General features: G+C 45.8%; 1 protein-coding gene across 1 annotated transcript in view; it reads right to left on the bottom strand.

Moving 5' to 3' along the window:
* PTPN13 (protein tyrosine phosphatase non-receptor type 13) overlaps positions 1–15,185 on the bottom strand; it is a 187,154-nt gene that overhangs the window by 7,101 nt on the left and 164,868 nt on the right. The window contains 9 exon segments of the mRNA XM_048509456.1: positions 1,308–1,398; positions 2,151–2,299; positions 5,317–5,417; positions 7,248–7,306; positions 8,336–8,415; positions 12,493–12,627; positions 12,936–13,062; positions 14,352–14,413; positions 15,009–15,079. Coding sequence (XP_048365413.1) covers positions 1,308–1,398; positions 2,151–2,299; positions 5,317–5,417; positions 7,248–7,306; positions 8,336–8,415; positions 12,493–12,627; positions 12,936–13,062; positions 14,352–14,413; positions 15,009–15,079 — 875 coding nt within the window.

The raw sequence follows: 15,185 nt of genomic DNA on the forward strand, positions 1-15,185 counted from the left end.
CCGGATTTGATTCCCAGCTCTGCGGCACTTGAGGTTGTGGAGAGCTTACTTGGGGAATTCTAGATTAGCCTGTACACTCCCACAATACAATGCCACTGGGTGACTAGGTGGCTGGAGCTGAAGTCACAGCTTCTCAGAGCTCTCTCAACCTCTACACTCCACCTCACACAGGGTGTTTGTTGTGAGGGCAAGAACTAGAGAGATTGTAAGCCCCTTTGGGTCTCCTACAGGAGAGAAAGGGAGGATATAAATCCAAACTCTTCTTCTAAGCTATCGTATACTCCTGACCCAAGAACGGCACACTTCTTCTATCTGGGATGTTTGTCTTCTTCACTGAGCAAGCCGCTTCGGGAGGGAAGCACATGGAGCGGTGAGGGAGTTGGGGGACACCCGCCTAGCCAATCAAATCAGCCAAAACAACCCTGGCGATCAGACGTCAGAGCCAGATTGCCTTCACGTCCTATTGCTAAGCTTGTTCCAACACTCTAGCAATGATTCTTTTAGCACCACTTCCAAAAAGAAACTGAAACTGCTCATCTTCAAGGTCGGCAGCAGAAGTGGTGATGGTTTGACCACCAGAGTCCTGTCAGGAAAAGTGGGCTGGAAGTGAATGGGGATGGGCAGGGTGAAAAAACAGAGAAGAAATATATTGTCGAAGGCTTTCACGGCCGGAATCACTTGGGTGCTGTGTGGTTTCCGGGCTGTATGGCCGTGTTCTAGCAGCATTCTCTCCTGACGTTTTGCCTGCATCTGTGGCTGGTCCTCTGAAGATGCCAGCCACAGATGCCGAAGCTGTTGTGAGAATGTTCAGGCTAGAATCTACGGGCTCTGTTTCCATACTCGAGCTGAAACCACAACAGTAAGAGCAGAAATATTTTGCACAAGGAAAATGGGGACACGAAATCAGCTTCCAGAAAAAGAATGAGGTGAAAGTGGTTTAAAAAAACAAAATCAGAAAAAGAAGAAGTGTAAACTCAAGGCAAATCAGAAAAAGAAGAAGTGTAAACTCAAGGCCCACAAATGCATGCAAAAATCAAGGGCTAAAATGACGAAAAAACCCTGTGTGGGAAAAGGTCAGGGTGTACTTAGTGTGGTGGGGTCACAATTATACAGCCTGCTATTGGTTCAAGGCTCCCAGGCCATAAAAAGATATCTTCCGCCCTTCTTCAACACAGCCTGTCTCCTCCTGCACCCTTCCAAACTGCATCAACACAGCTATCTCCAGCACAAAGAATTCATGAGTGGCAGTCAATCTTAATTAAACGATCGTTAACAATTAACAAAATCTTCTGGACATTGGGACTTACAGGGCAGGATGTTCTTGTATCTGTTCTTCTTCCTGTTTTCTTTTGTTTGGCCCACCAAACACTGATCCAAGGGCTTCAGGTCTTGAAGATTCTGTAAACAGGCAAATGGATGACGTAAGGCTTGCTGGAAGGGATAACTGTCTAACCAGCAAGATCCAAGATCAAATCCCCAAGCTGACGTTACGCTCACTGGATGACCTTTTTCTGGTCACCACCTGTCAGTGTAATACCTTCAGAGGAAACTTTAGTTAATTGTTTCCTCCAAGAACAACAAAGGCGAATAAAGATGGTGGTGGAGTGAGTGGGAGGAGGTACAATTGTAGCATGAGCTGTGGACCAGGCCTGGGGAGTCCTGGGTTCAGGGAGAAGCAGTGGCGTAGGAGGTTAAGAGCTCGTGTATCTAATCTGGAGGAACCGGGTTTGATTCCCAGCTCTGCCGCCTGAGCTGTGGAGGTTTATCTGGGGAATTCAGATTAGCCTGTACACTCCCACACACGCCAGCTGGGTGACCTTGGACTAGTCACAGCTTCGCGGAGCTCTCTCAGCTCCACCTACCTCACAGGGTGTTTGTTGTGAGGGGGGAAGGGCAAGGAGATTGTAAGCCCCTTTGAGTCTCCTGCAGGAGAGAAAGGAGGGATATAAATCCAAACTCTCCTTCTTCTTCTTCATACCCGTCACTCAGCCATGAAGCCTGCTGGCCAAGTCTCCATCTCTGTCTTGCAGCAAGATTTAAGTATGATTCATGCTGATATGAGAGATATGAGAGTCCATCCCCTTGTGGTGAGGAAGTGAACCGAACCCTCCCTAACCAGCTTTCCGGGAGGAAGTAGAGTGCTTGCTGACCTCAACCTCCTTAGAAGGGACTCCCTGTTCCAACAAGTCTCGCAGCATTTGCACTGTTGACTTCAGCTTCGACCCCGTATAGTTGCCGGAAGGAAGCACTTGGACTACAGGAAGTGCCACAAGCTCTTCGTTCGTTACCAACGGGCGATCTGGCACGGGAAGAAAACAGGTTTATTGGCACCTATAAAAATCCAGGAACAGGGCAGGCTCTCCTGTTGTGCAGGTCTGTGAAGCACGACCAAGTTTTCTTGTACGGCAGCACACCCAGTTTTCGGGTTGTCTACAAGCTAATTAAAACACACAAGAGTTATCGCTTTCCTGAAGGGCTCTTCATCAACAATCTCGAGGGCAAACCGTCCCCCCCTCCCCCCCCTTGCCACATCTCCATCACTTCACATCTGCTCCCTGGAGTGTTTGCATCTCTCTCTCTCCCCCTCTTGCAAATGTCAGTTAATAATCTAATAAATAACTTCATGCATCATTAATTTTGCCGCTAGCTTCTTATGCAAAGGGGAGGAAGTGAGTCATGTTGAACTGGAAAAGGTAGACTGGATGGGGAGAGCGTAAGGCCTGGGATTGTGCTTGCCTGAAAAAGCTGGGTCGGAGAAAACTAGTCGTGTTTAAATCCCAGGGAAATCAAACACAAAAGCTGAGATGCTAACTGCTGAATCAAAGCACCTATAACTGTTTAGGGGAAGTGTTTCTTTGAAGTGCCCTAATACAGTGTCCATGTTAACCTAATATTCTATACCAGGGGTCTGCAACTTGCGGCTCTCCAGTTGTTCATGGACTACAATTCCCATCAGCCCCTGCCAGCATGGCCGTGCCCTAATACAGTGTCCATGTTAACCTAATATTCTATACCAGGGGTCTGCAACTTGCGGCTCTCCAGTTGTTCATGGACTACAATTCCCATCAGCCCCTGCCAGCATGGCCGTGCCCTAATACAGTGTCCATGTTAACCTAATATTCTATACCAGGGGTCTGCAACTTGCAGCTCTCCAGTTGTTCATGGACTACATTTCCCATCACCCCCTGCCAGCATGGCCGTGCCCTAATACAGTGTCCATGTTAACCTAATATTCTATACCAGGGGTTCTGCAACTTGGCGGCTCGAAGTTGTTCATGGACTACAATTCCCATCAGCCCTGCCAGCATGGCTGCAAGCCCTAATACAGTGTCCAGCGTTAACCTAATATTCTATAACACCAGGGGTCTGCAACTCATGCTCTCCAGTTGTTCATGGACTACAATTCCCATCAGCCCCCCGCTGCATGGCCATGCCCTAAATACAGTGTCCATGTTAACCTTAATATTCGAGATTGTTCAACTTAGTGTTTCTAATGGCTGAATGGACTTACTGCTCAGCATGTCACTGGCCATGCTGGCAGGGGCTGATGGGATTTGTAGTCCATGAACAACTGGAGAGCCGCAAGTTGCAGACCCCTGTTCTATACCTGCACTTCTAGTCCGATCTCCCCTCCACCCAACTATGGAGGAATCCTGCTTTTCTATTAACTTTCCTACTTCTTTTACAGTAGCCCAGAGTACAAGATGGGAAGCCCTTGAGTCCATTTGAATGAATAAAGATGGCATACAAATCATATTATTTAATCACAGAATAATGTCCCAGTTCAAACATCTCTTTAGTCATAAACCCGCTAGGTGGTCTTAGGCAAACTGATCTTTCGTCTGCAAGCTCTTCCCCGGCAATATGTGGACAGTGTCTTCAATTACAAGGTTATCGTAAGGAATGCAGGATAATTTATGTGAAGTGCTTTGAATGCTGTCAAACATTGGTCTCCAATCTTTCCAGACCCGGGACTCACATGAACACACACGAAGCTGCCTTACACTGGATTAGACCATTGGTCCAGCAGGGTCAGTACTGTCTGCTCTGATTGGCAGCATCTCTCCAGGGCCTCAGGCAGTGGTCTTTCCCATCAGTGGTTCCTTTTAACTGGAGATGCTGGGGCCTGAACTTGGGACCTTGGGCCTGGCAAGCAGATGCTCTACCATGGAGCCACACTGACCTGCCAGCCCTTGAGATCAGAGTCATGTGTCAGGAAGGGGAAGGGCCAGTTATGACCTCACCGATGTCAAGGCTACAACTGAGAGAGCTGAACGCCAGGAGGTGTAACAGTAGTGAGGAATAAGCCAAGGATTCTGGGACACAGAGGAATCCCCCTGCACTGAAGAGCAGCCTCATCTTGTCAAAAGCTTTCATGGCCAGAATAAACTGATAGTTGTGGGTTTTCCAGGCTGTGAAGCCCTTCTCCTAATGATTAACCCACATCTATGGCTAGCATCTTCAGAGGCAGGTTGGATAAAAAATTGGCAGAGAGGCTAAGGAGGCCTTTCAGCAGCGACAGCTGTAAATACACATCCTGAGTCTGGAGAGGGAAGGGGGCAAACCAACAGTTCATGGCCCAACCACCCGGGGGGGGGGGTAGGGTAGGGCAGCGAAGAGGGTGTTGTTTTTTCTCCTTGGCACAGAGAAAGACGTCTTACCATGTCACACCTCTAAAAATGCCAGCCGCAGAGGAAGGTAAAACACTAGGTGCTAAAACTACCAGATCCCAACCACACAGCCTGGACAACCCACAACTGCCAGCCTCATGATCCTGTTTTGTTGTTCTCTCTTTCTCACAATACTAGAGCCAGGGGGCATGCATTGAAAATGCTGGGGGGAAGAATTAGGACTAATAACAGGAAACACTTCTTCACGCAACATGTGATTGGTGTTTGGAACATGCTGCCACAGGAGGTGGTGATGGCCACTAACCTGGATAGCGTTAAAAAGGGGTTGGACAGATTTATGGAGGAGAAGTCGCTCTATGGCTACCAATCTTGATCCTCCTTGATCTGAGGTTGCAAATGCCTTAGCAGACCAGGTGCTCGGGAGCAGCAGCAGCAGCAGCAGAAGGCCATTGCTTTCACCTCCATGGGAGCTCCCAAAGGCACCTGGTGGGCCACTGCGAGTAGCAGAGTGCTGGACTAGATGGACTCTGGTCTGATCCAGCAGGCTCTTTCTTATGTTTCTTATGTTTCCTCTCAATGCTTATGCAAAGAGAAACAGGAGCTAGGAGCGGAATACATAATGGGCCCTGGTTATGCCACAAAGAATGCCGGGAACCAGGATAGGCAGGTCCAACTTGCTGCTTACCTTCAACAAGTTGCTTCTGGTTGATTGATTCAATTGGGAGCTCCTCACTTCCCCAAGTAATCTCATCCTCATCTTGGTCTGCTGAAGGTTGCCGAGGTAATCTTAAGAGACACAAATAGTTCCTTAGGCAAACAAAAACCTTTAAAAAGACAAGCAGTCCAAACAAGGGAGTCGTTAAAAAGCAAACAGGACCCAGCTTCATAATGAGGATCTTATTTTTAATAAGGCTCCTGTGCAGCAGTAATACAATTTATCGCACATGGCCAAAGGCTGCTACAATTGTTAAGTTAAAATACATAAAATGCAAGGGTTCACAAGAGAACGACATAAACCGATTAGATACACATTAATAAGGAGCAAAATAATAGGCTGGTCCCAAAACACTCATCAGCCTGCAACAAATTCGGCTCCGACTGCAACTTTTTGCATAGATTTTCATAGCAGATAATGCCCACGAAGAAGCCAGAGGGTAGAAGAAAAATAATGTTCTCCACTACTGGACCCAGGTCAAGGCTGGCTAAGACTGACTCAAGAAACTTAGATCTAATAGTGAGGCAGGTCCCCCACTTCTGGGGCACCAGAGGGACACAGGCATTGAGCAACAGGGGTTGGGGGGTAATAAGCTGTTAACATGGCTGTTGGCAATGACAGGGGTGTACTACCCAGGGGGACATATAGGGTCAAATGTCCCCGGGTTGTCGCCATTTAGTCATGTGGGTGGTAGAAAACCGCCCCCACATCCCTCCCCCCCCCCCCCGGGTCCATACACTGACTTCAAGACCTGGTGCAAAAAAAGTTGTTTGGTCATGGCGCGGGAGGGCAGCCGCCCATACCGGGGTGGGGGTGGGGGCTCGGATTTTGCACCTGGCTACATTTTTCTTAGATAAGCCTCTGAGCAATGGCTATGAAAGCTATTCTGTGTTCATGAAAAAAATGATAATAGAAAGGTAACAGGCTTCTGGCTGTTGTGGAATTTCCAGGCTGTGTGGCCGTGGTCTGGTAGCTTTTGCTCCTAACGTTTCCCCTGCATCTATGCAGAAGGCTCATAGTTCAGTCCCAAGCACCTCTAGTGAAGATCTCAGGCAGTAGATTTGGAGAAAGAACTTTCTCTTCCCGAGGCTCTAGAAAGTGACTGCCGGTTGGTAGAAATGATACTCGGCTAGGTGGGCCAAAGGTCTAAGTATATGGCACATGTTTGAATGATCCAAATATCTTGCTTAGAATTTGACTCCATCATTCCATTTTATGATGTCATTGAAAAACTGATCTTGACTTGGGGGAAATCCACAACTGTTTCCACCCTTATGAAAGCAACAGGCTCCCCAATGACACGCTTTCCTTACATATGAGTAAAAGGAACATATTTTTAACATACCATATATACTCGTGTATAAGCCGAGTTTTTCAGCCCTGTTTTAAGGCTGAAAAATGCCCCCTCGGCTTATACACGAGTCACCTCTTAACAGCTGGCTCTTCAGGCCTCTGCCGAGGCTGGTGGCGTGGCCGGGACGACCTCCCTGCGGCTGCACAAGCTGCTTGTTGCTGCCCTCCTTGGAGGGTGAAGGGGAAACCTCAAACCCCGGGAGGCAGAAGGAGCTCCTTATTTGGGCAGTGACATCAGGGGGAGTCACTGCCCAAATAAGGAGCTCCCTCTGCCTCCGGCTGGCTGGGCTCCCCCTGATGTCACTGCCCAAATAAGGAGCTCCTTCTGCCTCCCGGCTTCCCACCCTCGGCTTATACGCGAGTCAATAAATTTTCCCAGGTTTGGTCAGTAAAATTAGGTGCCTCGGCTTATACATGGGTTGGCTTATACACGAGTATATACGGTATACATGCCTTATGTACAGGTTGTCTACACTTTATTTTCATTTATTTGTGGAGCTAGAAACACATTACTGGTGGCAGAGCACATTTCTGTGAAAAGGTCTCACCTTTCAGAAACCCCTTTGTCATTACAGTGCTCTTCACAGCCATTTATTTGTGGTGGGGGCTAAAGAAGAAAAAAACAAGTTAACATAATTTCTGTGAGTTATAAAAGAAAAGGGGGAAAAACTTTAACATAAAATAAATGGTTCCCAATTTTCTGCAGTAGATTAGTTTAAAGAAAATGAGTTTGGACTTATACCCCGCTGTTCTCAGCTGTAAGGAGTCTCAAAGTGGATTACAAACTCCTTCCCTTCCCACAAAAGACCTTGTGAGATAGATGGGGCTGAGAGAGTTCTGAGAGAACTGTGACTAGCCTGAGGTCATCCAGCGTGCTTCGTGTGGAGGAGTGAGGAAACAAACCTGGTTCACCAGATTAGAGTCCACCGCTTAAGTGGAGGGGAATCAAACCCAGTTCTCCAGATTAGAATCTGTCTGCTCGTAACCCAGTACAACATGCTGAGAGGGGCATCTCTCAACTGCAGCTATGGAAGACTGGGAACTCCCAACACGATTAGCCTGCTTCGTGGTCTGCAAAATGCTTATTTTTAATAACAATGTCCCCCCAACCCATCCCTCCTAGCCTCTGCCCAACACAACAATCCTGAAGGGGAATTTTCTATCAGCAGGCAGCATCAGAGTTTGTGGGTAAGAGCAGAAGTGCAGACACTGTTTCTTTTCAAAATAAAATTAGACAGAAAGAAGGAGAGTTTGGATTTATATCCCCCTTTCTCTCCTGTAGGAGACTCAAAGGGGCTTACAATCTCCTTGCCCTTCCCCCCTCACAACAAACACCCTGTGGGGTGGGTGGGGCTGAGAGAGCTCCGAAAAGCTGTGACTAGCCCAAGGTCACCCAGCTGGCGTGTGTGGGAGTGTACAGGCTAATCTGGATTCCCCAGATAATCCTCCACAGCTCAGGCGGCAGAGTGGAGAATCAAACCTGGTTCCTCCAGATCAGAGTGCACCTGCTCTTAGCCATTGCTCTGGGCAGTTGTGTGCCACAGCAAATGGGAAGAACTGGAACATTTCTGAAATTTTGTGCTAAAATGGTTGACATTTGAAAAAATGGCTACTATCAACGTCGCATTTAATTTACCTCTGGAAAATCCTCAGGCAAAGACGATCCATCACAATCTGTGTCTTCTGATTTTTCTTCTGTAAGTTTCCCGTTTGCCTCTACAGGGAGAGAGATACAATAGAAGAAAAGGGGAGAAAATCACAGATTTACCAGGCCCAGCTCTCCAGACAGCGACACAAACGATGGCTTGTGTGGAACAAGGACAGCGCCGACATATGGAAAGGGCTCAAGGTCACACTCAGCTATCAGTAGTTGGACATCCCCTCCTGGCATCCCACCAATGCTGGCTTGGACACGGCTGGTTGTGGAAGTGATGGGTGTGGTTTGCTTGGGGTGACAAATACCTTGAGCTGTCCCTGCCAATCATCACCTCGCAGGGTCTTTAATTTACTCACTCACACAATGCAAGCTTCTGGCACTGTTCTACAGAATGCCACCCATGGAGTAGACTGTGAATATCCTATCGCCCTCACTGAAATAAATGTTAAGTCTTGAAGATGTCACAGGACTTATTTTGGTATGACAGATGGACACAGTTAGTCTAACTAGCCCTCTGCAGTCAAAAATGTAAATGTTACAGAGGAAATTTTTGAACAGAAGACGGGGAGTGTTCTGCCCAGAGTACATCTAGCGGTTCTGTGATGGCAGGAAGGCAGAAGAAAAGGAAACGAAGGACTGCCACCTGTCCTAAAAGAGAAAAAAACCCACCTTGCCCTCTTCTCAAGTTTCAGAGGGGCAGCCAGAGTGGTGGGATCCAAAAATTTTAGTAACAGGTTCCCATGGTGGTGGGATTCAAACTGTGGTCTCTCCAATGGGGCTGCAGTGGGGCAGGTACTGAGGAAAAGGGGCTGGGCATTCGAGGTCCTTGCCCTGCATTCCTCAAAGGGGCTTACAATCTCCTTGCCCTTCCACCCTCATCATGACAAGCGAGAGCCAAGGTGCACACAGGTGGGCCGAGGAGGCTGCCAGAGCTCCGGGTAAATTCCTCCTGCTAGACTGCTTCAAGGTCACCCAGCTGGCTACTGCTGAGAGGAGGGCATAACTAAGGCAAAAATCACGTGGCAAAATCACCAATTAGTAACCCCCTCTTGGCACACACAAATAATTAGTAACCTACTCTTGGGGACCTGTGAGAACCTGCTGGATCCCACCTCTGGGCAGCCATATTAGTACACTGTAACCACATAAGAATATAGTATTAGGGCAATTCCAGATTTATAATGGCAGAAGCTTCAGTGAATCACTCTACCAGATACATGGAGTGTTACGTTCAACTGGAAGAGAGATTTAAAGCCAAAAGGCATGTGGCACTTTGAAGGCACACTGCAGCTATGACGAATGGCATTTTAAAGGTCTGCAGGGGCCGATTACTGCAGCAAGGGAGAAGAAGGACCTTTTGCTGACACCGGCCTCCCACCCCAATCCTAAGCCTAATCAGGCCCCTGGGGACCTCTCAAATGCCAAATCTTACAGCTAGTTTATGGCTGTGGGGAAAATGAGTTGAGTCCCAATTAGTTACAAAAGGCAGAGTTTTAAACAGAAGACGTTGGGGGGTAGGTTTCAGAAATAGGGTATTTTAGAGCCTATGACAATAGAGCCTATTATGACAATAGAGCCAATTTTTCAAGATGTTTTGCATTACAGAGTATGACTGAAAACAAGATCTGGTCAAATTCTGCCATTTTGTCCTATTTTCCATATGTTTTAAACACTTCAGTGGAAAAAATGTTTTAAATAGTTTGTACAAACATTTATTGTACTCTTTAAACATTTCTTGTATTTGAAAAACCTTTTACATTAAGGTGACCAGATGGTCACCGGGTGCTGTGTGGTTTCCCGCCCTGTATGGCGAGTTAGAACACGGCAAGCCATACAGCCCGGAAGAGCAGTCACAGCAGCCTCCCCAAAAGTGGGACAATTGAAATAACCTGCGGGACACGGGACAAATTGTTTGAAGGCGGGACTGTCCCGCCAAAAGCGGGACGTCTGGTCAGCCTGTTTTACATCATACTATCTCCATGGCAAAGAAATCTTTTCCGGTTGAATAGCTGCCTGCACAGAACCAATAAAAGAATACATGCGCTATCAGAAAAAAGGAGGCATCCCTCACTTTGTCTGTGGGACATAAAGCCTGTGGAAAATGTATGGCCTCACATGCTTTCACTGACCAGATGGTTTAAGGTTCAACAGAGAAAGTGGCAGCTGCCAGCAATTAAAATTCAAAACGCTGAGGGGAAAAAAGTTCCTTCAGTAAATTATACACTTGGTGGCAAAACGTACACACTGGATTTCTTCATACCTACGCCTTCTAGCACGATCCCATAAAAATGTCAAGGCCAGCCTGTGTATCTTACCAGTTGAGAAGGTGAATCTGATTCCCACCTAGCCCTCTGTTAAAATGGATGCTCTTAAATGACTCCTCTTTCTTTCTTTGAATTTCTGTTCTACGTGCAAGATTTTTCTGAATTTCTAGTTTGTGGTTTTATAATACAATACTCCGTCAACTGTCGTTATTTTTTCCGTTTACAGTGTGGGCTTTGGCATTTTTGTTTTGTGTAATGGAGAAAATAGAGTGTCCCCAGGTTCGGAGCAGAGTGGGGCCTATCCTTTCCCCCTTCTCTCTGACTACAGTCCTAACCCAAATTTTGCCTGCGTGCATAGGACTGTCAGCTCCAGGTTGGGAAATTCCTGTAGATTTGGGTCTGGAGGCTGGGAAGGGTGGGGTTTGGGAAGGGGAGGGATCTCAACAGTGTATAATGTCATCGAGTCCACCCTCCAAAGCTGCCATTTTCTCTCCAGACAAACCATCTTGGTGATCTGGAGATCTCCAGGGGCCACCTGAAGGTTGGCTACCTCACATATGCACCTGCTGTTCAATGTGGGAGAAACCATGTGAGCAGCTCTGTTCATGGAATTTTCAGTGTCACATTTGATTCTGTCCAATCCCGCCCCCAAATTCAAGACATTTCTGGCAGGGTTTTATTGGAACACAAACTCGGCCATGTTGGCTGCCAGCCTGGAACCATAGAACTATTGCTTGCAAGAAACTCGGTTAGGTTTTAAGAAAAGGAAAAAGAACCCCCAAATCAAATATCTCTGTATCTGCTACAAACAGTTCAAACCATATAGCACAGTGGTTCTCAACCTGTGGGTCACAGGGGTCGCCTAAGACTCTCTGCATCAGTGTTCTCCATCTGTAAAATGGATAAATGTTAGGGTTGGGGGTCACCACAACATGAGGAACTGTATTAAAGGGTTGTGGCATTAGGAAGGTTGAGAACCACTGATATAGCATGTCAGAGTCCATTTTCCAAGATATTATTAAGCCTCCAGTTCTGAATCAGTCAGATGAAATAATGGCAGGCAAAGTTCTGCTACTGATATGGGTCGAGGAATTTCTTTTATTGTACCTGCAAATTAAGTGTGCAAATTGAGGAGACACTAAAATGGCTGATCGGTCATAGAGTAATAAGGAGATTTGGATCAGGGCTCTCTCTCCTACTCCTTCCCTTTTTCCTCTGTTAGCCTCAATCAAGAGAAAAAGATGTATTTTTCTAACAGGGTTAACAGCATCAGGGACAGATTTCTTTTTTTTGGAAATAAGGAGGGGAAAGTTAACCTCTCTCAATCCCAGTTTTCCAGCTCCAATGCAAATCTTTTATCAGGATGGAAAGGAAAATCTCTGGATACCCAGTCATGAATCTCCGATGTCTCCCCGATTCATGCTCCAAGTGACTATGTAACTACCAGCATTGTTCCTAAGTGGGTTTGCCTTGCAGGGTTTTTTTTTTTTTGCATCTTGGCTTTTTAACTGCACTGGTTTTCTGTGTGTAAGCAGGGCGAAGAAGGGAGGACACGAGGCAGTTAAAAGCTGAGCGGAAGCAATGACCCAGTGCAAAACCGCCCCATGTCAGCAATTTCAGAGGCAAAAGTTAATGAAAACATAGGCCAAATCAGCATTTAGAAGCTCTTTGACAGCCCAATTCCAGGCGGACAGCCCACACGAAACCATTCAGGCAGCTGCCACACTGGCGTAACTCCAAGATATGCTGGCATAGCACACTGTTGTTGGGGCGCTGCGGGCTACTGCAGTCCTCATTTTAAAAAATATCTGCCAAACGGCATCAATTCGGGTACAACTTCTAGTAGCTTTTTATGGGGTTTCCCTCGGGTACCTGGCAGGTGATTCCCAGATACGGCATTGCTCCGGTTTAACAAATTCTGGGCTTCTTCATCTACAACGTCCAAAAGGTACTGAATGACTTCATTGTGATCATCTTCATCATAAGAATCGTCGTCCTGCACTTCTCCTATAAAATAATTACGAAGTCCCATTACTGCTTTGGAAAAAGACAATACAAACAATAGAGCTCACAGAACAGTTGCATTCCAAAGACCCCTTTCCCACCTTTCCCTTATTTATTTCCCACCTTTCCCACTACACATTATGTTCTTGCATAAGGCATCACATGCATTGTTGGTGCCTACAGCTTGAAACAGGATGCATGATCACAATAATAATGGCAACAGCCTCGTTCAATTTAACTGGTGGGTGGAGTTGTTCCAAGGCACTCAGTAAAAGCTTTCAAGAGAAAAGTATGTAAATCATTGTCCTTACCAGAGTTGTTATTGTAGCTGGAAAAATCTGAAGTCAGACTAGCAGCATCACTTGGAGATGCCTCTTTAGATACCGTGATATTCCCCAGCCCTTTTTTCTTATGACAATTGTTTAAATCACCATTAACCTAAGGAAACCAAGACATCTGCATTATTTAAGTATAGTTTGCAATGTGAATTTGGCTGTATCAGTGCTGGTCTATGAAATACAGACAGCCACGTCGAACAGGTAGGTCAGATAAGGGTGATAAGGGTCATTTCCACACGGCAAAATTATACCTGTGTACCACCGAATTTTTTTAACCTGTGTCTATTTTAACTGGTTTCTCCCTCCACATGGCTGCACATTTCTTTCCAGGAGCCGAGCCAAGGTCTTCTGTATTTACACCAATGGTGGGATTCAGCAGGTTCGCACCACTTCGGCAGAACCGATTGTTTAAATGGTGCTTGTAAACAACCAGTTAAATTATTTGAATCTCGGAACTGGTTGTTAAATTATTTGAATCCCACCACTGATTTACACCGTAAGTGAATCCCTCTTGATTGGTCGACCCAGAGAGGTGAGGTGGGAAAAATAAACTGGTTCTGCTCCTGTGGTGTTTTTATGGCAGTGGGGTCACCCCGGGATATTTGAAAAGAATCGCAAATTTGGCGATTTTTAAAAATCCTGGGCTAAGGGAAATATTGCGGGGCAACACCGGTGCAGGCCGGCTTTAGCACCAGGAACCGTGCGGAAAACTTGCATGAACCAGGATATTTCACTTGCCCATCCCAGGATATTTGGACCATGCAGAAACGGCCAAGGAGTCTTTTCCAAACTTGTCAGAACCTAACCTACTACCAACAGACTCTCAAACACTATCACCTTTCACACGCTGTTACCTTCTGCTTAGAGGTGACAATATTTATCAGTCAATCCAACAAGTCCAGCTTTGCAAATAAGTACATAAGACTTGGAAGTGGGGGATGCTTTTTATCAGCCATCCTCCCACACCAAGTTATTACTTGTTTATTTAAAACATTTATTAGCTGCCTTTCTTCCTTGCTGAACTCAGGGGGGCTGACAAACATAGATTAAAAACACAGCATGAAAACTAAAACCAGAATTTAAAACCTCTACTCAGGGCTCGACTAATCTTAACCAAATGCAGTCCTAAATAAAACTGTCTTCAACTGCTTCCTAAAGAGTAAAGGCACCTTCCAGACACAGAAAGTCTTTGTCTCCTTAAGGTTACATACAGACATATAAAGCTGTCAGGCTACTAGTCATGACAGATATTTACTAGTCATGACAGATATTTACTAGTCTAGTCATGACAGATATTTACTAGTCTAGTCATGACAGATATTTACTAGTCATGACAGATATTTACTAGTCATGACAGATATTTACTTCCTCCAGTACCAAGGCACTTACCTTGGGCACATGAGCATTAAGTCCTGTTTCTGCTCTGCCATGGGGCTCACTGACGAAATGACCTTAAAGAAAGATGGAGGGAAAGTGAAAGGTGGTTGCTTGCCAATTAATTAATATCAAAGAACCCTTACTAACATTGTGTCTTCCAAGATAAAAAACAGCTGCCATGCACACTACAGCTTGGTAGGGGTAAGGTAAAACATCCCATGTGGAAGGTTGTGGCAAGCAAAATCCACTTGCAACCCAATGCTTGTTTATGTAAAAAGTGCCTACTAAAAGGCTTACTAAACACTATTGCTAGAGACTAATTCCTGTTGAACGTAGGCCCCTTCCGCACGTGCAGAATAATGCACTTTCAATCCACTTTCAGTGCACGTTGCAGCTGGATATTACTGGGCGGAATAGCAAAATTCACTTTCAAACAATTGTAAAAGTGGATTGAAAGTGCATTACTCTGCATGTGCGGAAGGGGCCCTGGTCAGAAATACTTTTGAGAAAATGCAAGTAGTATTTGGATGTTTTTATTTCCTGTTCCTCGTGCTTCTACATCAATAAATTCCTCTCAAGTGGAATAATAAATAATAATATTAATAACAATTAATATTTGTTAATAATGTTAATAAATAATAATATCAATAATAAAATTATTTTTCTTACCATTAGGTTTGACTGACTTTGGACTTGAGTTCGTTGTGCTTTTATTCTTCGGAAACACTGGATGAGCATCTCTGAAACGAGGAGAAATTCTGCATTCAGCTCATTCAAAACTGGACGCAAACTGGATATAGATATAGTACAACATGTCTAGTGAGAGTGATTGCTAAGGCTGGTGGC

This window comes from Sphaerodactylus townsendi, linkage group LG10, assembly GCF_021028975.2.
Source record: "Sphaerodactylus townsendi isolate TG3544 linkage group LG10, MPM_Stown_v2.3, whole genome shotgun sequence".
Taxonomy (NCBI): domain Eukaryota; kingdom Metazoa; phylum Chordata; class Lepidosauria; order Squamata; family Sphaerodactylidae; genus Sphaerodactylus; species Sphaerodactylus townsendi.